The sequence below is a fragment of the Schistocerca cancellata genome, chromosome 1 (assembly GCF_023864275.1).
Source record: "Schistocerca cancellata isolate TAMUIC-IGC-003103 chromosome 1, iqSchCanc2.1, whole genome shotgun sequence".
Taxonomy (NCBI): Eukaryota; Metazoa; Arthropoda; class Insecta; order Orthoptera; family Acrididae; genus Schistocerca; species Schistocerca cancellata.
In genome coordinates, this window is record NC_064626.1 from 1,063,597,825 (window position 1) to 1,063,622,765 (window position 24,941).

Below are 24,941 nucleotides of genomic sequence, written 5' to 3' on the forward strand. Positions count from 1 at the left end.
CAGTATCTCCAGGCTTCTTCCATGTATACAGCCTTCTTTTATGATTCTTGAACCATGTGTTAGCTATGATTAAGTTGTGCTCTGTGCAAAATTCTACCAGGCGGCAGCCTCTTTCATTTCTTAGCCCCAATCCATATTCACCTACTACATTTCCTTCTCTCCCTTTTCCTACTACCGAATTCCAGTCCCCCATGACTATTAAATTTTCATCTCCCTTCACTATCTGAATAATTTCTTTTATTTCATCATACATTTCTTCAATTTCTTTGTCATCTGCAAAGACAGTTGGCATATAAACTTGTACTACTGTAGTAGGCGTGGGGTTCGTGTCTATCTTGGCCACAATAAGGCGTTCACTATGCTGTTTATAATATGAATGTAGAATCATTTTAATGACATGCACTACAAACAGTGGGATCAGTACCTTGATCAGCATGTAAAATTCCTTTAAATATCTTCAGAACTGCTCCCATATCACATTCTTCAGAAAACGGTTTCACGACACACCCTGAAACAATTAAAGGCAATGTACTAAGGATAAAGCAATACCAACATTTTTTCTGAAAGATAACAGTCAGTCTACTGATAAAGCTACTACACTTCTTTCAAAATATCAGATAACATCGATCCATTTGTGGGAAAATGACCTGTTGGCAAAACTACAAATGGATTATTTTATAGCAGCTGGAAAATTTCTTGACATTCATATGAAAATACGTGATTCTTTTTATTTTACTACTCGAAACAGTTCAAATGATACAAAGCTATCACCATGGCTCTAGTGCAATATAGTCCCTCAAAGGCTGAAAGTTAAATAATCATCTATATGATCAGCAGAAAATGTCACCCCCCCCCCCCCCCCCACACACACACACACACACACACACACACAGAGAGAGAGAGAGAGAGAGAGAGAGAGAGAGAGAGAGAGTGTGTGTTTCTCTGCTAACCTGGTAATGGTGACACACACTCAGGGACAGTTCACCCAATTGAATTGCTTATTACTAAAGGAGGACAACTCCACAAAAACTGAAAATGCAGATTTTGTCAGCTTTGGTCTCTTGAGACACAGGTTCATCAACAGGAATTAAAATTAGAGGCTGTCACTGGTTTGCTGTTGGCACAGAGAAAAAATTAAATTTCCAATTGTTTCTAACATTGGGCAACTCCAGGAACTGTCATGTTTTAGAAATAAACTTGTGGCAGGCCTGAAATCATGTTGAACCCATCAGTGCATCTGATTGAAAATTACGATTTAACTATTCCACCTATAACATTAAGATGAGCAAGTCCTGAGTTTGATACTTCAAATAACAATGAAAAAACAATGAAGGGAAAGATAGGGAAGCTTGATTATTTTTTAGTATGCTATGACTTTTTGACATACACAACATGAAAACAGATGGACGAACATTTTAGTGTTAAAAAATGACTGCTACAGATGTGAGCTTGTGGCTGAAAGGCCATCTTCTAAAGTAGAAAACACATACACATCCACACAAGGACAACTCACAAGCATATTGCCACTGTATCTGACCAGTGAGGCCAGACTGTGAGCAACTGCGTATGATGGAAGAAGTAATCTGGCTGGTAGTGGTAAGGAGGAGCATGCGGGCACATGGTACGACAGAGTGGGGCAGCATGCGGTTGCAGCTGTTTGTAGATCACATGACTGCTTTTAAAGATAGCCCTGCCTTTGATGGGATAGGGGATGCTTGTGACTGGAGTGGAGTAAGTGGTGGGAAGATGTGCAGGACAAGTCTTGCACCTAGGTCTATTACAGGGGTATGAGCCATGAGGCAAGGGGTTGGGAGCAGGGATGGATGAGGATACTGCGTCTGGTGGGTGGCAGAACATCACTGTTGGAAGGGTAGGAAGCATAGTGGGTACAACCTTCCTCATTTCAGGGCACGACAAGAGGTAGTCAAAAACCCGGCGGAGAATGTGATTCAATTGCTCCAGTCCTGGGTGGTACTGAGTCACAAGGGTAATGCTACTTTGTGGCCAGATAATGGGACTCTAGGAGGTGGTGGGTGAGTGGAGAGGTAAATTTAAGTCTGTGCAGGTCTCAGAGAGGCCCTTGGTATATCTGGAGGAGGACTGCTCATCACTACAGATGCAACAGTAATGGGTGACTGGACTATATGGAAGGGAATTCTTAGCACGGAATGGTGGCAGCTGTTGAAGCAGAGGTATTGCTGGTGATTGGTAAGTTTGATATGGATGGTGGTACTGATGCATCCATTTTTGGGGTGGAGGTCACCATCGAGGAAGGTGACTTTTGGGGTTGAGGAGGATCAGATGAAGCGAATGCGGGAGAAGGTGTTGAGGTTCTAGAGAATGTGAATAGAGTGTTCCAACCCTACATCCAGATCATGGATTTGTCCTCAGTGGATCTGAACCAGGTGAGGGGTTTGGGATGTGATGATGATGATGTTTGGTTTGTGGGGCGCTCAACTGCGTGGTTATCAGCGCCCGTACAATTACCCAATCTTTGCTCAGTCCAATTTTGCCACTTTCCTGGATGATGATGAAATGATGAGGACAACACAAACACCCAGTCATCTCGAGGCAGGTGAAAATCCCTGACCCCGCCGGGAATCGAACCCGGGACCCCGTGCTCGGGAAGCGAGAACGCTACCGCGAGACCACGAGCGGCGGACAGGGTTTGGGATGTGGGTGGTTAGGAAGGATTCCTCTATATGGCCCATGAACGGGTTGGCATTGGATGGTGCCATGCAGGTGCCCACTGCCATACCATGGATTTGTTTGTAGATGATGCCTCCAAAGGTGAAGTAATTTTGAATAAAGATATAGTTGGTAATGGCAACCAGGATGGATGTTGTGGGTTCGAAACAAGTCAGGCATTGTGAAAGGTAGTGCTCAATAGCAGCAAGACCGTGAGCATTGGGGATGATGGAGTAAAGGGAGGTGGCATCAATAGTGAAGAGCAAGGTGACATTTGGTAAAGGAACAGGAACTGTTTGAGAGGCAGTGGAGGAAATGGTTGGTGTCTTTTACGTAGTAGGGTACACATTACGTGTAATAGGCTGAATGTGCTGATCTACTAGAGCACAGATTCTCTCAGTGGGAGCACAGCAGGGTTCAACATTGGTTTCGGGTTGAGTATGATTGGTAGGGTTGGTAGTAAAAAAGTGTTTCCACTGAAGGGACTGGGAAAAGGAGAGAAGGTCTTTAACAAGTCCTGAATGATTGAATTTGGGAGTGTGGCAAAATGTAAGGCCTTTGGAAAAAGACTGACCCTTCTGTGGGGTTAAGGCTTTTAGAGGAAAAATTCATGACTGTGTTTCAGGTCTGTTTAGGTTCTGGATTCTCTAAGGTCGTGGAAGGAAGTTTCTGAGAGTGAGGCAAATGTGGGGGAGGGATAGACGCTGTTGTAGAGGTGGTTTAGGTCCTGGATTCTCTAAGGTGATGGAAGGGAGTTTCAGACGATGAGGCAAATGTGGGGGAGGGTTAGATGCTGTTGTAGAAGTGATAGACAGTGGTAGTCCAAGGAGGCAGTAGGAGATGAACAGGCTGTAGAGTTTCTTGAGATGGTGTTGTGCATGCTGCTCTAGTCCTCAGAGGGCAAGAATTTCAGTCTGAGAGATGGGATACAGAATTTGGGGTTACGGAGAAAGAGAATTGTGTGAATGAAGAGAGGTATTGCTGGGAGGTTTGAGCCTGATTTACACAGTTTTTGCAGGGCTAGGTTGGTGTGGACTAAGGACTGGTGGAATCTGAACAGATGTACATCTGTGGAAGGGATGGAAAGGATGAATTAAGGAGAAACAAGGTGAAACCTGAGGGAGAAGGGCTGTAAATGAAAAGCTAAACCAAATTGCAATTGACATGAAAATACAATGAGATAAAAGAGAAAAATAAATAAAAAGAAAATAATGTGGTGTGCAGGTCCGTGGGCCGATATATACAAAGAATGAGCACAGGAGATGTTACTGTATTAGATTAAGTTAGTATGCACATACTGGAGTAAGAGAGGAAAATGAGTAGGAGTGAGGGAATGTGTGTTTGATAGGACGAGGCACAGGAAAGTACAGGAAATAATAAGCGAGAGTGAGGCAGGAAGAGTGATCAATTTGAATGTCTAGAATTAATTATATTGGCAGAAGTAACTTGGGACACGGCAGCTGCACCAACAATCTACATCTACATCTACATACATACTCCGCAATCCACCATATGGTGCGTGGCGGAGGGTACCTCGTACCACAACTAACATCTTCTCTTCCTGTTCCACTCCCAAACAGAACGAGGGAAATATGACTGCCTATATGCTTCTGTACGAGCCCTAACATCTCGTATTTTATCTTTGTGGTCTTTCCGCGAAATATAAGTTGGTGGCAGTAAAATTGTACTGCAGTCAGCCTCAAATGATGGTTCTCTAAATTTCCTCAATAGCAATTCACAAAAAGAATGCCTCCTTTCCTCCAGAGACTCCCACCCGAGTTCCTGAAGCATTTCCGTAACACTCGTGTGATGATCAAACCTACCAGCAACAAATCTAGCAGCCCGTCTCTGAATTCCTTCTATGTCCTCCCTCAATCCGACCTGATAGCGATCCCAAACGCTCAAGCAGTACTCAAGAAAAGGTCGTATTAGTGTTTTATAAGCGGTTTCCTTTACAGATGAACCATGTCTTCCCAAAATTCTACCAACGAACCGAAGACGACTATCCATCTTACCCCCAACTGCCATTACATGCTTGTCCCACTTCATATCGCTCTGCAATGTTACGCCCAAATATTTAATCTAAGTGACTGTGTCAAGCGCTACACTACTAATGGAGTATTCAAACATTATAGGATTCTTTTTCCTATTCATCTGCATTAATTTACATTTATCTATATTTAGAGTTAGCTGCCATTCTTTACACCAATCACAAATCCTGTCCAAGTCATCTCCTACAGTCACTCAATGACGACACCTTCCCGTACACCACAGCATCATCAGCAAACAGCCACACATTGCTATCCACCTTATCCAAAAGATCCTTTATGTAATGAACACTCACCATCGATGACAACATACTGGGTTCTATTACTTTTGACAGTGACAGTACCGTCATGTCACTGTCTGTTCTGCGCAGACGAAATGGTTGATATAGTGTGTCTCATAAGTCAGAGAGTGTTGTTCAGTTCAGAAGGCGACAGGTAAAACACAGGAAAGAAGAGAAAGAAAAGGATGGACACAGACTCACGTAATGTTTTACAGAATAGTAACAAAGGATAACAGTACTGAGTTGCAGGATGGAAGAAAAGCCTTCCGGCAAAATCAAACAGTGGAAAATCCAGGATGGAATAATGACAACATTATGAAAAGAATGGATTCATACTCGCCATACAGAGAAGATGCTGAGTTGCAAACAGGTATAGCAACACTTCCTCTAAACTAGACAACACACATCATGCAAGCCCAACTCACACACCCATGACCACTGTCTCTGGCCACTGAGGCCAGACTGCGATCAACCACGCATGATAGGACAAGCAATCTGGATGGAGTGGGTTAAGAGGAGGCTGAGGCAGAATAGCAAAGTATGGGTGGGGTACAGCAAAGAAATGCATGCAGGAGCACGAAGGCACCTGGTGAGACAGAGTAGGCAGCTAGTTGCAGTCAGGAGGTTAGATGGGGGAAGGGGGAGCGGAAAAGGTGAAAAGCAGAAGAGCAGAAAAAGGACAGCAGGTGCATTGATGGAATAGAAGGCTGTGTAGTGCGAGTGGGAGCAGGAAAGGGGGTAGGTAGGTGAAGGACAGAGCCTAATAAAGGTTGACTCCAGAGGGGTTACATGAATGTAGGATATATTTCGGAGATAGTTCCAAACTGCCAGTTCAGAAAAGCTGATGTTGGTAGGAAGGATCCATATGGTGGAGGCTGTGAAGCCATCACTGAATGGCCATCAACAAACTGCAACCAAGAGACAGTTAGACCATCCAGTCACTGAACATGCTGCTGAACATAAAATTCTTCACTTCAATGACTGCTTCACAGCCAGCACCATCTGGATCCTTTGTGACAACACCAGCTTTTCTGAATTGTGCAGATGGGAACTCTCCCTGCAATATATCCAGTTCCCATCCACCCCCCCCCCCCCACCCTCCGACCTAAACCCTCTCCTTCACCCACTTACCCCCTCCCTGCTCTCCCTCCAGCACTACACAGCCTCTTATTCCACCAACACACCCATAGTCTCGTTCCACTTCTCCAGTCCCCCTACCCCCCTGTGAAACATGGGGACTAATGAAGGCCAAGGACGGGGGGATTACAAGAATGTAGGATATATTGCACGGAGAGTTCCCACCTGCACACTTCAGAAAAGATGGTGTTGCTAGGAAGAAGCCAGATGGTGCAGGCTGTAAAGCAGTCACTGAAGTGAAGAACATTGTGTTGAGCAGCATGCTCAGTGTTTGGGTGGTTCAGCATTCAACAACTTCTTCACAGCCTGCACCATCTGGTTTCTTCCTACCAACACCAGTTTTTCTGAACTGTGCAGCTGGGAACTCTCTCTGCAATATATGTTCCCATCACACCCCCACTTATCCCCTCCCCTGCTCCCACTCCAGCACTGCACAGCCTACTATTCCACTAACACACCCACAGTCTTTGTTTCCTCTCCTCTACTTCTCTCCTTTGCTGCTGCTTCCCTCCCAATCAAACCTCCTAACTGCATCTAGCTGACCCACCCATGCTATGTTCCTGCTCCCACAAGCACTTTACTGTCCCCCCACCCCTACCCTGCTATTCCATCCCCCTCCCTGCTCCAGTCTCCTCCTCATCACTACCACTCAGATCGCTTCTCCCATCGTGAGCAGTCCAGCCTCAGTGGCCAGAGATGTGGTCGTGTGTGTGTGTGTGTGTGTGTGTGTGTGTGTGTGTGTGTGTGTGAGAGTTGTGAGTGTGTTCTTGTTTTTTTACTTTAGAAAAAAGGTCTTTTGGGCAAAAGCTCACATTTCACAGTCTTTTTGTTGTGCCTGTCTGTGGCTCAAAATCAATCCTTTTCACAATATTGACATTATTCCATCACACTATCAAGTCACACGTACTGTCTCCCTTCTGCATACATATCCCCCCCACCAACCTGCATCTGAAATTATCATCTTTTTATTTTTTTGCTCTTTGATTTCATTCTATTTTCAAGTCGATTTCAGTTCATTTTCAACTTTCACTATTAGTTCTACTCCTTTTTCCCCCGCATATTTTTACGTAGTTTGTGCATTTTTGGGAGGTTTTTGTACTTATTTTTATGTAATTTACATATTTTATTCATTTTTCTCCTTCCACCATGAATGCTTGCTCTTTCCATCTGCACCAACACAGAAAAGTTTTCTTATCCCTAGCCAGAACCCCATCCAACATAACTGTACCTGTATTTTAACGAGCTCATGGAATCCCCTCTCGCTCTCCCCTTCTCAAATGGCCTTACCATCAATTTACCTATCTCCCACTGCAACCTCTCCTTCCACTACAACCTCCATCTGTTCAGGTCCTATCAGCCCTTAGTTCTCACCAAACTAGTCCTGCAATACCTTGCACATCAGGCTCAAACCTCCTAGCAATACATCCTTTTCATTCGTACAATTCTCCTGCTCTGCAATCCCAAATTTCTGTATCCCATCTCTTACACTGAAACTCTTGCCCTCCAAGAAATAGAGCAGCATGCTCAATGTCAACTCAAAAAGCACTCCAACCTGTTCATCTCCTACTCCCACCTTGGACCACCACTATCCACCACCTCTACAACAACCTCCAAACCTCCCCCACAACTTCTCATAGCTGACAAGCCCTGCCTCGCAGACCTACTACATTTACCATATCCTCAGAAACTCCCTCCCACCATATGGAGAATATAGAACCTAAACAAACCTCAAACATAGTCATGAAGCCTTAGTCCCACAGAAGAATCAATCCTTTCTGAGGGCCCACCTATTGCCCCACTCCCAAATTGAATCATGCAGGACTTGTTAAAGACCTTCTCTCCTCCTTGCAGTCCCTACACTTGAAAAACTCTTTCACGCCAACCCTACCAATCAGATTCAACCCAAAACCAATGTTGAACCCTGCCTGGCTCAGTTCACTCCTTCATCCAACTGTGATTCACCACCACTGGCCCCAAGCCACTCCTTTTAACATTCTAGAATTCTTTAACCTCAAAGCTTGCCTCGTCATCATTCCTCAATTCCCTTAACATGGAAGCTAACTTAAAATCTTCATTAAGAACCACAATCCACCACCTAAAAACTGATCCCCACCTTATAATCCTACGTGCTGACAAAGGCTCAACCACTACGGTTTTGGACAGCAGGTATTACCTGACCATAGTGACTTCGTTACAGTTCTTCACTATTGATACCATCTCCCCTTACATGATCAATCCCTAATATATATGGCCTTGCCACTATTTAACACTACCTTTTCCAATGCCTGACTGATTCCAAACCTACAACCTCCTCCTTGGTCACCATGACTAACTATATCCTCAACCACAATTACTTCACTTTTGAAAGTATCACCTACAAACAAACCAATGGTATGGCAGTAGGCACTTGCATGGCACCATCCTATGCTAACCTATTCATGGGCAAACTCCTTCCTAATCACCCATGACCCCAAACCTCTGACCTGGTTCAGATTCATTGATGTCATCTTTGTGAATTGGATCTAGGGTGGGGACACCCATTCCACGTTTCCCAGACCCTCAACACGTTCTCCCCCATTCCATCCACATGGTCCTCCTCAACCCAACAAGTCACCTTCCTCAATGTTGACCTCCACCTCCAAGATTAGTACCGCCATCCATATCAAACTTACTCCAGCAGCACCTCCACTTCAACAGCTGCCACCATTCCACGACAAGAGGTCCCTTCCATATAGCCCAGCAACCCACTGCGAAAGTATCTGTACTGATGAGCTGTCCTTCTAAATATACCAAGGGTCTCCCTGAGGCCTTCAAAGACCAAAATTATCAAATGGCTCTGAGCACTACCTCCCAACCTTGTACAGGAATAGAACAGAAGTAATATCAAGCATTCCCTAAGGAAGTGTACGGACCCTCTGTTGTTCCTGATCTACATTAATGATTTAGGAGACAATCTGAGCAGAACTCTTAGGCTGTTTGTAGGTGGCACTGTCATTTCGCACCTTGTAAAATCATCAGATGATCAAAACGAATTGCAAAATGATTTCGACAAGATATCTGTATGGTGCAAAAAATGACAACTGACTCTAAATAATTTAAACTGTGAAGTCACCCACATGAGCACTAAAACCAATCCGCTAAATTTATGTTACACGATAAACCACACAAATCTAAAGGCTGTGAACTTAACTAAATACTCACGGATTACAATTACAAACAACTTAAACTGAAATGATGACATAGATAACATTGTTGAGAAAGCTGACCAAAGACTGTGATTTATTGGCAAAACACTTAGGAAATGTCACAGGTGTATAAAAAGACTGCTTACACTACACTTGTCCACACTCTTATGGAGTTCTGCTCTGCTGTGTGGGACCTGCATCAGATAGGATTGATGGAGGACACCGAAACAGTACAAAGAATGGCAGCTTGTTTTGTATTATTGTGAAATAGAGCAGAGTATGCCAAGGCCATGAACAGTTGTGACAGCCCTTAAAAGAAAGGCGTTTTTCACTGTGGCAGGACCTTCTCACAGAATTTCAATCTTGCAACTTTCTCCCTAGAATGGGAAAATACTTTGTTCATGCCCACCAACGTGGTGAGAAATTATCATCAAACTAAAATAAGACACATTGGAGCTCACAAGCAAGATTTAAATGTTTGTTTTTCCTGCACACTGTTCGAGAGTTGAATAGTAGGGAAGTAGCTTGAAGTTAGTTCGAGGAACCCTCTGTGAGGCGTGTAACTGTGAATTGTGAATTGCAGAGTAGTCATGTACGTGTGGACATAGATCTCCCATGCTTCATCTCTCCAGTCACATATCATTTCCCAGAGTCCCATTGTCTGGCCACAACACAGGAGCATTCCCCTCAGGCCTCAGTACCAACCAGAACTGGAGAGACAGAATTATGTTCTCCACCAGGGTTCTGACTACTACTTGTCATGCTGTGAAATCAGGAATATCCTATCCACTATCCTTCCCACTATCCTTCCCATTCCTCTCACAGTATTCCACCACCCTGCAGACCTACGCCTCATGGCTCATATGCCTGTAACAGACCTAGATGCAAGATCAGTCCCATACATCCTCCCACCCCCACCAGCCATTCCAATCCGGTCACAAGTATCACCTATCCCCTCACAGGCAGAGCTACCTGTGGTCTACAGGCTAAGCTGTAACCACTGTGCTTCATTTTATGTGGGACTGACAATACAAATTGTCTGTCCCCATGAATGGCCACTGAAAAACTGTGGCCAAGAAACAGATGCAGCACCCAATTGCTAAGCATGCTGCCCAACATAATGCTCTTCATATCAATGACTATTTCACAGGTTCGCAGGAGAGCTTCTGTAAAGTTTGGAAGGTAGGAGACGAGGTACTGGCAGAAGTAAAGCTGTGAGTACCGGGCGTGAGTCGTGCTTCGGTAGCTCAGTTGGTAGAGCACTTGCCCGCGAAAGGCAAAGGTCCCGAGTTCGAGTCTCGGTCGGGCACACAGTTTTAATCTGCCAGGAAGTTTCATATCAGCGCACACTCCGCTGCAGAGTGAAAATCTCATTCTGGACTATTTCACAACCTGCACCATCTGGATTCTTCCTACCAACACGAGCTTTCCTTAATTGTGCAGGGGGGAACTCTCCCTGCACTATATCCTATGTTCCCCTAACCCTCCTGGCTCCAGCCTTTGTTAGTCACTGTCCTTCACCCACTCTATCCCTTTCCCTACTCCCGTTCCAGCACTAAACAGATTTCTATTCTACCAATGCACTCACAAACCTTTCCCCCTCCACTACTTCTCTCATTTTTCACTCCCGCTGCCCCTTCATCTTATCTCCCAACTGCAACTATCTATCCTACCCCCCCCCCCCCCTTCTCTACACACACACACACACACACACACACACAGACACACACACACACACAAACACACAAAAGGCTGCATCTTGCCACAATGAGCACTTCATGTTCCCCCAACCCTACCCTCCCTCCCTCCCCGTCCCCACCCCACTCCCATTGCTTCCCCAACCAGCCTGGCTGCTCACTGTCTCACTGTCCAGCTTCAGTAGCCCATGACAGTAGTCGTCTGTTTGTTAAGTGTGTGTGTGTGTGTGTGTGTGTGTGTGTGTGTGTGTGTGTGTGTGTGTGTGTACAAACAAGCATCTTGGAATGGGAAAGCCGGTCATCTCTTCACATGCTACTGTAATGAGTGTCTATGGAAAGAGGTTGCAGGAGGTCAAACCATAGATAGGCGACAAGTTGTCTCAATGCAAAACTTAGGGGTCAGAGATTTTCCTGCTCTATAAAGCAGGACAGGTGGTGACTTGTAGCAGATCTGACAACAAAATATAATGCTGGCACAGGCACAAGTGTTTCAGAACATGCTGTTCAGTGCTCATTGTAGAAAACAAAGGACTCAGCAGCACATGACCCACGTGTTTCTATGCTGACCCATTAACACAATCAATTCAAACTTCAGTGGGCATGTGATACTCAAGATTGAACTGTGGATCAATTGAAACATGTTGCTGGTTGGTTGAATCAAATCCTTGTCACACCAGGTTGAGATTGTGTCTGGATACATTGTCATCCAGGTGAACACTGCTCAAAAGATGCTCTGCGCCATGGATGCATACCAATAGGGGTGGAGGGGGGTTAGGATTATGCTACAAGAATCATTCACCTGGGCTTCTGTGGGGCCTAGGGTATTAACTGAGGGCGACTTAACAACTATTGACTATGTGACCATCTGAATCCTTTCTTGCTTGATGTCTACCCCATTGGCATTGGTAGGATAAATGTCCATGTCACAAGACCAGAATCATGCAACAGTGGCTTGTGGAGTATCACAGTGATGTCTTGACCACAAAATTAGTCTGATCTGAATACAGTGGAACACACCCGGGATGCTATCAAGTGCCAGTCCACACCCCCAAACCACCGACTTCTGCTTTGTGTAACCTGTGCATACACATCTGGTGCCACATACCTACAGGAACATGTATTGCATTTCAAAAGTGGTCCACATACTATGAAGCAGGTGGCCAATAATGTTCTGGCTATTTGGATTTACGGCCACATCTACAGTACTGGTTGATTGAAAACAGGATGCACCTGAAAACTCTGCAGTCAGCAAGCTGTTGGCTACATTCATGAGTCTATGACAGCTTGAGGTACTTGTAGTATCTTGATAATGGATACTGACATAATAGCATGTGTGTTACAGATAGCTCAAAGCAAACAGTATTGCACAAACATATATATGTGGTGCACATTGAATATGTGCTGGATTAATGTTTACAGCCCTCTGCAACTAAGTAAAGAAGAGGATAGTCATCCCATACTGCTATAACAAGTTCGATAGGTAATCATTCGTTATTGCACATAATAAACTTCTACCTACTGGTTCCACACAAGTAACAGTGTCACAAGACAAAATGTTACAGTTTGACTAACTCATTTCCTAGAGACTGAATATTCTGTTGTTGTTGTTGTTGTTGTTGTTGTTGTTGTCGTCCTTCACTTTAAGGAAGCATACTAGGTTCTGCTTCCATATTTCCAATTTTTTGCAGCTTTTCACTGGGTGAGCCTGAGGTCATTTAGAACTGTCTAATCACACCTCTTGCTTCTCCTTATTCAGGTGTGTATCATCTTAGCAGTTTTGTATCCTTCTTCATCACCCCAATTATATGTATAAACTTGCCCTTCTGAGTACTGCAGTTTTCTTTTCATGAGGCTGCATCTATTTAATAGTGTGGAGCATAATCCTACATGTTCCTGTTCTGGTTAATGCCAACACCCACTATGTCTGTTATTACTAGGTAAAACTAACTATAAAAAGAAAATTTGGAAATTTGTGGAAAGTTCCTATGGAACCAAACTGCTGAGGTTCAAATGGCTCTGAGCACTATGGGACTTAACTTCTGAGGTCATCAGCCCCTAGAATTTAGAACTACTTAAACCTAACTAACCTAAGGACATCACACAAATCCATGCCTGAGGCAGGATTCGAACCTGCGACCGTGTGGATTTATGGCCACATCTACAGTACTGGTTGATTGAAAACAGGATGCACCTGAAAACTCTGAAAAAACTGCGACGGTCGTGCAGTTTCAGAATGTAGCGCCTAGAACCTCTCGGCCACTCCGGCCGGCAACTGCTGAGGTCTTCGGTCCCTAAGTTTACACACTACTTATTCTAACTTAAACTAACTCACACTAGGGACAACATACTACCCCCATGACCGAGGGAGGACTCGAACCTCCGACGAGGGAAGCCGTGGCAAGGTGCAATAATTAGAGTAAGAACTACTGCTATCATGTACCTGATTATATAACATAATTAATCTATGTTACTTACCAATTAGATCAATAACATCGCTGATAACAGCCTCATTTATTTTTCCACATCTCCACTCCTGTATTATTGGCGCGAGGTATTTTGGAATTAGCTGTGTCAATGTCCATGCTCTATCATTTCTCTTAGCAAGTAATATAATAGCAGCACAGACTTCTCCTGATTTCGAATTTTGACCTTAAATATAAAACATAAGCAATACATGTACCATCCTCCATTAAATGCTCTTTCAAAAAATTTACCATGTCACAAATAAATAGTGTGTAATAACTGAACATATAATTTCATTTGTGTTATTAAAAATCTGGATAATCCAGAACAAAATACAATGAAATGGGTTAAATGTCATACGTAATATTTATTTTCACATAAACACAAAATTACACACTATTTTCAAATTAATTTTGATCAGTTATTGAGGGATGGGGACAGAAATAATCCTGTTTCTTTTGGATCAGATTCGTACAATCTCACGGTTTCAACATCATTAGTTTGGCCAAAATTGCTTCTGTCTGGAATTCAAATAAGCCATTTTGTCAGTTGTTTTGACTCCTTTGTACGTGTCAAGATGTCTTCGGATTTGTTGCCAACTTCTTCAGTCACTATAGGTAACGTATTCCATGTCAGTTTCTCCACCTTTGTAATCCACCCTGGTTGTCCGAGAAGTCAGGATCACAATTAGAAAGCTTCCTGTTTAAACTCATTGCCTTTTGCTTCCAGTCTTACACAGTTTAATTTCCAGCACTAAATTCAACATCAGCATACCAATCACCAAGGTGGAATTTCTGGAAGACCTAGGTGATAACCATGTACAAACATTTTTATTAGTTTATTATGGAGGCAAGTTTTACTAACTGCTCCGACTGCCTTCAGAACAACTTAAGACTAACCTGGCAGGTTATTTTGACTCCCAGATCGGTGTGGTCTCAGCTTGCCGTAACTGCTTTAGCTGTCAAGAAAGAACAGCCAAGCCTATCGTGAATGGATAACACATTTATAAGCACTTTTTGGGAATTACCAATACCAATGTGTCAATCCTAAGTTTAAACACCCTTATACAAACTCCTTTGCACATGACATGATACTTGTGCATTCACCTGACAACGTACTTATGAAAGACCTACTGAATGTTCATGATCCTTTGTAGATGACATGTCTCCCACACATTCGAGCAAACTATGAGATAGTCGCTGGCCTGCAAGAACCTTCTCAGGTTTTTTCCACTTGCAGAAACTAGGCCCGCTCTTGCTATTCAGTGAACATGTTTCCTCAGGGCACAGTCACCCTCACTCCAGGGTCTTCAGGCAGATGTTCCTCCAGAAATTATATGCATGTGCTAATTGTTTCATTACTTATTGAAGACAGTAGTGCTACTTCAAGAAGGCCAGATGTGCGTAGTATCCCAAGTCAGGCCACCAGGAGCCACCGAAACGAATATAGACAGAACATACCTTCAGGATAGTGAAGCTGATATTCCGGGAGCAGGTGTGGACGTGCTCCAAGTTCATGGGGTGTTGCCCTTTTCGAACCACATCCATATGCTGACATTGGTGATGTTCACCAGACAGACACCTGTCCAGTACCAGATAGATAAAGGCTCCTCCACAACAATCAACATTTCTACATACCAGCAGCTTGGATCATCAACAATTTAGCCATTTCCAAGCAACTGAAGAGTTGCAGCAACAATGATATCACAATGATGGGCCAATTTAGTGCTACAATTCGCTACAAAACCACACAGCCACATTACTGGTAGTTCAAACAAAAGGTGCTACCAACACTGGGTTGGGCCTCTTTGCCAAACTAGAACTTGAGGTGCACAATTATACCAATCAGACAAGGACCTCCTTACCTAGCACACATCTCCAATATCTTACAAAATATGCCACCATTTTTAAAAGACATATAACTTGTGTTAACCATTATGAGGCACACATCACATTTCATCCATCAGCATTTCCCGAATTTTGCAAAGCAAGGAACATCTCATTCGGCTTGCTGTTACAACTCCAACGGCTACACGATGAAGAGGTCCTCACGCCAGTGGCTAACATTTTGTGGGCTACTCCCGTCATTTTGGACAAACAATGGGTCCTTACAGATTCATGAAAACTACGTCTACCGTGAATGCCCAGGCAGTCATGGACACACACCATAAAACTGGTGTGCAGTACCATTTCTGCGTAGACTGACCTCCATGAGCTTATCTACAATTTCCTTTGGAAGCAGAGTCTAGACACATTCTGGTGATCAGTACTCTGTTTGGGCTATTTCAGTAGAGCTGTTTGCCACTCAGGACTTCAAGTGTACCAGCCATTTTCCAATGTTACTTGGAAAAACTGACCCAGTAAGTCCCAGGAACAGCGAAGTATTTAGATGACTGCACAGGAAGAAATCAAGGGACCTATCAAAAAAGATGTGGAAGCTACACAAAATTTGCCAACACCCCTGGACACTAAACAATTAACATCAGACCTGCAACAACTCACCTATTGCCAAAAGTTTATCTATCGGCGATACAAGTACTGCTTGTGGCAAAGTGGGCACTGCTCATCATCTTGGCATCTGGTGGAGTTTTGCAAGAAAACAAACCAGTGCGGATGTAGTCAGCCAAAATGTTTACATGCAATCTCCTGAGTTAGTGTCGTTGGTGGCCTAGGCTTTGGCAGTGCGCTTCAGGACTGGTATCCACAGACTGAAGTAACTCAGGAACTATTGTTAGTGATAAGTGCCTGACTGGACTTAGAACCACCAGCATCATGGGGCCTTTGCACCACATTTTTCTGCAAACATGTCAAATGGCGTTGGCCCCGACATGACAAAAATCCTTCCAGGACCTGGAGCATGCTCACCTCCAGCCTATGTGACTGATAGTAGTATCTAAGCAACAAATTACAAGCTGGAAGTAGTGGTGTCCTATGAGGTAAATAGTGTGGACCACCTTAGCACCTTCACTGTCAATGTTCTGACGTGTATATAATGAAATTAAAGCCAGGTTGAAAAAAGGTTCTGGCAATTACCTTTGTTTTCAAGAAATTTCATGATTATGTCTATGGTCAAACATTCATACTACTGATTTACCACAAGTCACTGTTCTCTTTTTAACATGAAAGCAAGCATTCCTCAGGAAAAGGCAAAATGCCTCGAACATGACATTCAGTACCACTCCATGAAGGAGCACGTAAACGCTGATGCCCTCTACTGACTGCTGGTGGATCAAAGCACGTTTTTTGACAGTGCTGCAGAGATATGCTCCCATACAGATGTCACACCTGCAACAATGGTCACACAGCTTTCAATCCATGTCAAATCCACTGCCAAATTGCTTCCAGAGGACACATTTCTATGTAATTTGATACGAAACATCCAATACGAGTGGCCTTTGGACAGGACTCTTCTTAACAATCAGTGTGTAGCAGCATACATGAACAACCGCCACCAATGCTCTGTGTTTAAGGGGTTCCTCTTCCTACAAGGAGACAATGAGAAGACATGAGTGATCATTCCCAAAGCTCTGCAGCTACATGTCCTATGTTTACTTCATCAAGGCCACAAAACAAATGGCCCATGAACATGTATAATGGGGAGCATACACTGCCCATTTCCATCCACACCAAGAAAATCAGGCAACACTTGTGGGAAAGTAACTTTTGTGGCCTCAGATGATACAGCCATTCTCGAAAATTCATTTAGATTTTGCAGGCACGTTCATGGAGATACAATGGCTCCTCCTGTTGGTACCAATAGTTGTTCCCTTTCATATTCGGCATGTGATCCAGAGTGGTAGCCCAGCACATTCAGGCCTTGGCTAGAATTCAGTAACAATAATTCACAGAACTTTCAACAACAATGTCAGTCCAATAACATTCAAAACATGCAGACAGCACCTTTCATCCCAGATTTGAATGGTATGGAGTACACACCATTAAAACATAGGAAGTGAAGCTGCAGCAGAAATACGACATCAGCTATGCACTCATGCTCCATGCCGGTCGACACCACAAGATGGCACCCACAGTCAAACACTGAGTAACAACCTCTCCATAGTGAAACCAGTAGCCCACAATGACACTCTACCTGTGCCACATACACATCACTATAGACTTCACGAGGACATTTACTAAATGAAAGTATCTGTTGGTCCCGGCATGTCACGGTGAAAGTCCTGCTACAACACCAATCTCAGACCCACAAGCATATAATCAACTTCACTGTCCCACGGACCCAGGCATCTCCTTCTGCTATCCCACCAGTTTTTCTGTTACAGACACACTACATCCAGGTTCCAAGTTAGTACATCCACTAACACAGCCTCAGCAGTTGGAGCACAGCCATCAGCACAATGATGAAGTCCAGGATAGGGATGCTGCTGTGATGAGTTCCAAAATTCCAGGGGGAAGATATTCTGTATCAGGGCACTCTGTCCACTAACAACACAGGTGAGTCTTGGCACACTGCCAAAGCCTAGGCCACCAACGACACCAACTCAGAAGATTGCATGTAAACATTTTGGCCGACTACATCCGCACTGGTTTGTTTTCTTGCAAAACTCCACCAGATGCCAAGATGATGAGCAGTGCCCACTTTGCCACAAGCAGTACTTGTATCCCCGATAGAAACAAGACAAGACAAGCACTGTCCTACTTGCTTCGCCCACAAGTAGACCAAGCAATATTTGTCTGTCTGAACTGTACAGGCGCAGCAGTCTAGCCACAGAACCAATAGTTCCAGCCACGTCACAACATGGTAGATACACCACAGGAGTCAAAAAAGACAGACAGCCATTGCCACCAGACCTTTTCCCTACTCCGTGAACTCTGTGCTTCAGGACTGGTATCCACAGATTGAAGTAACTCAGGAACTATTGTTAGTGGTACGTGCCTGACTGGACTTAGAACTGTTCTGATAAACTAACAGTAGTGATTAAAGTTCGTTCCAGACAACTTACTTCAAATGGTGGTGTTCTCAGCAAGAACTATTAGAGACAGTTATTCATTATTTACACCAGATCAAGAAGATTGTTTATTTGTGTGTTGTTAACCAACTGATTTTGTGACTGAGTGGACACTGCCTGTGATTCATTTTTTTAATGTGTGTTGTAATAAAGTGTCTTTCATTTTATAACAATCTGGGAATCCTGTTTCGAGTTGTGAACTCACAAAAGGTTTCCATAAGCGTTAGCTGTCACTCACTTGAATATGAAACTCAAACCACATCTATGAACACTGAAGAAAAATGAATAATGGCAAAGGGCGAGTTCCAGGTCACTTTCTTCCCTGACATTTACACTGACATTTACATCACTGAATTGCCCAAGAATGTAATTATATTTCTGATATCACTTTCTTTACTCACTTCATGTTTCCAAGCTTCTATAACAATTGTTTCTGTGTGGTTTAAAACATTATTCCACTTCTTTGGCATTACCTGTGCCATTGCTTCCTCTAACAATTTTTTAATTTCTGTTATAGAGAGAAAATTATCATTAATTGCCATTTAATGTTTGATATGCACCAAAATCATTACAATGACATTAAAGTAGCAGTGGTATGATGGAACCCTAAAAGCCCTACGACTAAATTATTTAGCCACGTCATTGACATACTGTTGTAACTGTGGCTCATTTTGTTTCAAAAGTGCCATGAGCTCCACATTATGCAAATTGTCCTGATTTCACAAATTGTGGCATTTTAACCATTCAGCAGTGTCAGCCTTTTTTGTTGCCAGCATCAGAACTTTATCTTTAGTAACTGAATGGTATAGAGCACTATCCATTACAATGAATGACAGCTGATTTAAGTTTTCTAAAGCTGCAACTTAACCCACTTCATAAAATTATCATGAATCATTTCCTCATATTAATCACTTGTTTTCTTTGATTTGTAAACTGGGAGAGAGCTCAGTACAAAACTAGAGGAAGTTGCTGCAAGCATGACAACAATGACTACACCCTTTACCGTATGAAACACAGTACTTTCACATGTACTGTCATCTGTCCATCCCTCTTTGACGACCGATGTTCAGCAAGCCACACAATTTCTTCAAAAGGTACCTTACCACTGTCTCACATAAAACGTGGGCAGATACATGAACTTTCATGTTTAGGAATCATTGTACTGCACATATTTAACTGGGGACCTTGAAACAATGGAGAGGCTGGCATCGTCCCGCCATAACCCTCAGTGGTTCACAACCCGCACCACCACCGCCCCACAGCGAACCCACGGTTATTGTGCAGTTTCATATGTAACCCTGCTTTTGATGGGATAGGTAATGCTTGTGACTGGGCAGGTGTAGGTGGTTGTGAGAGGATGCAAGGGACAGGTCTTGCATCTAGCTCTATTACAGTGATACGAGCCATGAGGCAAGGGCTTGGGAGCAAGGGTTGTGCGGGGATGGACAAGAATATTGTGTGGGTTCGGTGGGAGTGGTGGGGAGGATAATGGGTAGAACATTCCTCATTTCAAGGTACAATGAGAGGTAATTGAAACTCTGGTGGAGAATGTGATTCAGTTGCTCCCGTCCTGGTTGGTACTGAGTCATGAGGGGACTGCTCCTCTGTGGCCAGACGCGGGACTTTGGCAGGTGGGGAGAATAAGACATGGCAGATCTTTTTCTGTACAAGGATGGGAGGATAATTACGTTCTGTGAAGACCACAGTGAGACACTTGGTATATTTCAAAAGGGACTGTCACCAGGTGCGACAGACACAGGTGGCTAGGCTGTATGGAAGGGACTTCCTGGTATGGAATGGGTGGCAACTGTCAAGGAAGAGGTAGTGCTGGTGCTTAGTAGGTTTGAAATGGACGGAGATACTGATGTAGCCATCTTTGAGGTGGAGATCAACATCATTCCCACCGCTTGATGGATTCCAAATTTGCAACCTCCTTCCTGGTACTCAAGACCAACTCCATCCTCACCCACAATTACTTCTCCATTGAAGACATCATCTACAAAACAAATCTAGGGTATGGCAATTGGCACCCGCTTGCTAACTATTCATGGGCCACCTACAGGAATCCTTCCTAACCACCCAGAATCCCAAACCCCTCACCTGGTTCAGATTTATTGATGACATCTTTGTGATGTTGATTGAGGGTGAGAACACTCTTTCACATTCCTCCAGAACCTCAACACCTTCTCCTCCGTTCGCTTCACATGGTCCTCCTCAAGCCACCTCAAAGAGGTGACATCAGTATCTCGATCCACACCAAACCTACCAACCACCAGCAATACCTGTACTTTGACAGCTGTCACCCATTCCATACCAAGAAGTCCTTTTCATACAGCCTAGCCACCCATGGCCATCGCATCTTTAGTGACAGGCAGTGCCTCTTGGAATATACCAGACCTTAATAACCCTCCCAAGCTTGTGCGTTTCTGACGAAGCAAGCCAGGATAATTTTGCTTCCCCTCTTGTTTTGCCATCTGTCTCCTTAAATTCGTTTTTTCACTTTTAACTAATTACTATTAACGTATGTGAATATAGCATGCATTTTCATAAAAGAGAAAGGTTGGCCCTCAGTTTAAAAGATCACAACACCAGATCTAATTTTGTGCTTAGTTCTATTGTATGAAATTGATTTTGTAATTTTTTTGACTATTCATAGTTAGTATCTTTCATTGTAGGGCAAAATCAGTAATTGCTTCGTAACTTAAATTCTGTTGTTGACTAATAAACAAATATAAATTCTATAATAATTATAAACATTTGGAAGTCGAAACACTAGCATTCTTTAAGTATTTATTCGGCTCTATTCGAAAACATGTTAGCAAAACCAGCTCATAATTAATCCCAAAGTAATTAACAGTTTTGTCAAAAGTACTTTTTGCATAACAATATTTGTTAATTTCATGATTTAAACAAATAATTTGGCCTAACTCTTGTAGTAGAAGGAACTGTTAAAAAGAACCAATTTTTCGATGTATTCAGTTAATTTGATGAGTTATGTTTTAATTTTAATTTCTATATCAACAACAATGCATTCATTTAACTGTCAAACAAGTGTTACACCAATAGACCGTGTGTTAAAACAGTGACAGTGTCTGTTCCATACGTACCCCATTATTCTACAAGAACAGTGAACTGTTGGTTAGGCTTTTACTGCTTGTAGACGTTCAGCAGTAAACTATTGTAGCAATATATGGATGTTCGCCTGCAACCTATTAATGAGGGTATGAAAAGTTAAACAATAGAGCACTGGCCACATATAACTGTGTATTATTGGGGGTTGTGAACAGAGAAAGTAAACAACTGTGAAACGCAACTGTGCACCTGTTCGCTACATTATTTACAGTAGTCAGTGTCGAAATTACATACCCCATTTTTCAGCCAGTGTAGCAACGCAGTATGTCGACACAGGACAATAGACAAAGAAATAACACAGGCGAATGCCACACGTTATCTCTCCTGTCACCCACCACCTCCCAAAGTCCCACCGTCTGGTCACAGGTGAACATTCCCTTTGTGACGCAATAGCACCCAGGACTGGAGCAGCTAAATCACGTTCTCCACCAAGGTTTTGACTAACCCTCATTGTTCCCTGAAATAAGGAATGTCCTACCCACTATCTTCCCTACTGCTTCCACAGTGGTACTCCGCCGCCCACCAAACTTACACAGTATCCTTGTCCACCCATAAATCTACATGTACAGTCTGCTAGTCACACTTGGGTGTGATCTTTCAGTGTGAGCTCTGATTTCCCTTATTTCATTATGATGAATTGTTTCTTCCTAGTAGATCGGTATCAACAAAATATTTTCACATTCGGAGGAGAAAGATGGAAATTTAAATTTTGTGAGAATATCCTGAAAGGTTGTTTATAACTAATAAAGACACCATAATTCTGTTACACGAGTCAAAGTGCCTGAAAGCCATAGATACAAGGTTGTAAGCTATCTCTGGCATTATTCAAATGAATCACTGAGCAAGCTGCAAATGAAACCAAGGACAAATTTGTAAAGAAAATTTACATTATAGGAGAAGAAATAAAAACTTTGACGTTTGTCAATGAAACTGTAATTCTGTCATAAATGGCAAAATACTTGGAACAGCAGTTGAATGGATTGGGTGGAGTCTTAAAGAGACTTTATAAAATGAACATCAATAAAAGTTAAACAAGGAAAACAATGTAGTAGAATTCAGACAGTCAATGCTGAGGAAAATAGATTAGGAACTGAGACGCTATAAAAAGTAGATGAGTTTTGCTGTTTGAGCAAAAAAATAAATGATGGTGGTCGAAGCAGTGAGGACATAAAATGCAGACTGGTAATAGCAAGAAAAGCATTTCTGAAAAAGAGGTACTGGTTGATATACAATATCAATTTAAGGATTAAGAAGTCTTTTCTGAAGATTTGTTTGGAGTGCAGCCTTGTATGGAAGTGAAAGGCAGATGAAAAGCAGTTCAGACAAAAAGAGAAAAGAAGCTTTTAAAATTTGCTGTTACAGAAGAATGCTGAAAATATGATGGGTGGCAAATGATGAAGCATTGAACTGGACCGAGGAGATAAGATATTTATGGCACAATGTGTCTAAAGAAAGGGATTGGTTGATAAAACACATCCTGAGACGTGAAAGAATTGTCAATTTGGTAATGGAGGGAAGTGGTGGTGGTGGTGGTGGTGGTGGTGGTGAATATAAATTTTAGAGGGAGACAAAGGGATGAGCACAGTAAGCAGGTGAAAATGTGTGTAGGTTGCAGTAATTTTTAGAGATGAAGAGACTTGTACAGAAATAGACTAGCATGGGGAGCTGCATCAAACCAGGTGTTGGAATAACAACAACGACAATGGCAACAACAACAACAACAACAACAACGACAACACCCTTTTCTCTCTCTCTCTCTCTCTCTCTCTCTCTCTCTCTCTCTCTCTCTCTCTATCTCCACATTGGCACACCTTTAAGAGCTTCTGCTAGATGAAAGACAGAAGTTACATACTCTCAAGAAAATGGCAGTCTTGAGAAGAAGAAAGAAAAAAAAATATTTACCCCATCGTAAGATGAAGACTTTTTTCCAAATTTATCATTCAGAAACTACAGTGTTGTTTTGCAGTCGAAAAGTAAACTATTGCTGTCGAGATTAAAATTTTTACATTGTGTAATATATTAATACAGATATCGTCTTACATTTACAGATTAAGCTTTGGTAACTGAAATCACACACAGATTTAAACTGAATAATTAAGAAGAGATCGAGGAGGAACAGTAACAGCACATCTTGGCTGAGCTGGGACAAATGTTGGGAGGGGAGAGGTGAGTGGCAGTAAACTTCGTTATGCTGTCAATGATGAGAATGTACTGTGTGCCACGTACCTTGGTTCTTATTTAACATCTACCAGCTTTAGACTGCCATTTGCATGAATATTTGCAATCTGAATTGAATTGATTATAAAATTACTCAAAAATAATATATATTTGTACCGGAGGCAAAGTGATGCTAATAAAAAGATGTGAGCGCCAAACATTTGTAATATGGCACAACAAATGAAACATGAGCTTCAACAATGGTGCTAAAGCTGCTATTGCACTACACCATTGTTTCTTTGTGATGCTGGCCATAGTGATACTCCAAAGTGTAACAATTTCTGACGATTCATTTGTAGGGGGGCCGAGACGACAACATATTGCTGTCATTTAATTTGCTCGTATTGTCAGTGATGTAAACTGTAGCACTCGATAATGATACGAATTACAGCTGTGACCCTGTTGAGAAATGCAGATCTATGAGTGCACAGCTCACAATTGATCCACATAGACAATACAATGCTAATTTTAAGTTATTGATGGACATAAAGAAGAGTGCAAAAACAACTGTGAAGCAGAAAGAAAACTTGGTGTCACAGAAGCAATTATTCATACGTAGCATCAGATAAGAGCATAACTTGAAGAATGCCAGTTCTACATGGCAAGCTTTCAAGAACAGCAATTGTTTCACAAATTGCAGCAGCAGGTTATTCAGTAAATGCAAGAAAAAATGCAATGAAGGCTTCCTGATTAATCGAAAAATCATCCAAATGAAGGTGCTGAAGCTATAGAGGAATTCTCCAACTGCATGCATCACTGCATTCAAAGCAAGTAATGGCTGTTGTGTGAGGATGATGAAGAGGGCAGCTCACACAGAAACGAAGTGGAAGCAACTTAACTGGTTCACAGTGGCCAGCGCAACAGCGCATGCTGGTCATTCTGTGCAATATGTATTGTACAAAAGGGGAAGCAAATTTTATGTTATCCAATGTGCTTTAAAAAGTTGTTTTATCTACATGAAGCAACTCTATATTTGTGTCTGCAGTTTCTCAGTAAAACTTTTCACATAAAAAATTAAAAACCACTGCTTTGGGATTCACATGTGTTGTCTGCAATCCAATCTTTCTCGCTCAATTTTGAGGAAACTACTTGGCAGAATCCCCCCCCCTTCTTTGGCATCTTATAGT

General features: G+C 42.7%; 1 protein-coding gene across 4 annotated transcripts in view; it reads right to left on the reverse strand.

Annotated features, from left to right (window-relative positions):
• Nucleotides 1-24,941, reverse strand: part of LOC126090623 (uncharacterized) — a 131,268-nt gene that overhangs the window by 13,790 nt on the left and 92,537 nt on the right. For all 4 annotated transcript variants that reach the window (XM_049907000.1, XM_049907001.1, XM_049907002.1 and 1 more), the window contains 2 exons: nucleotides 13,512-13,685; nucleotides 425-508 (listed from right to left, as the gene is read on the reverse strand). In XM_049907000.1, coding sequence (XP_049762957.1) covers nucleotides 425-508; nucleotides 13,512-13,685 — 258 coding nt within the window. The remainder of the gene's footprint in view (nucleotides 1-424; nucleotides 509-13,511; nucleotides 13,686-24,941) is intronic.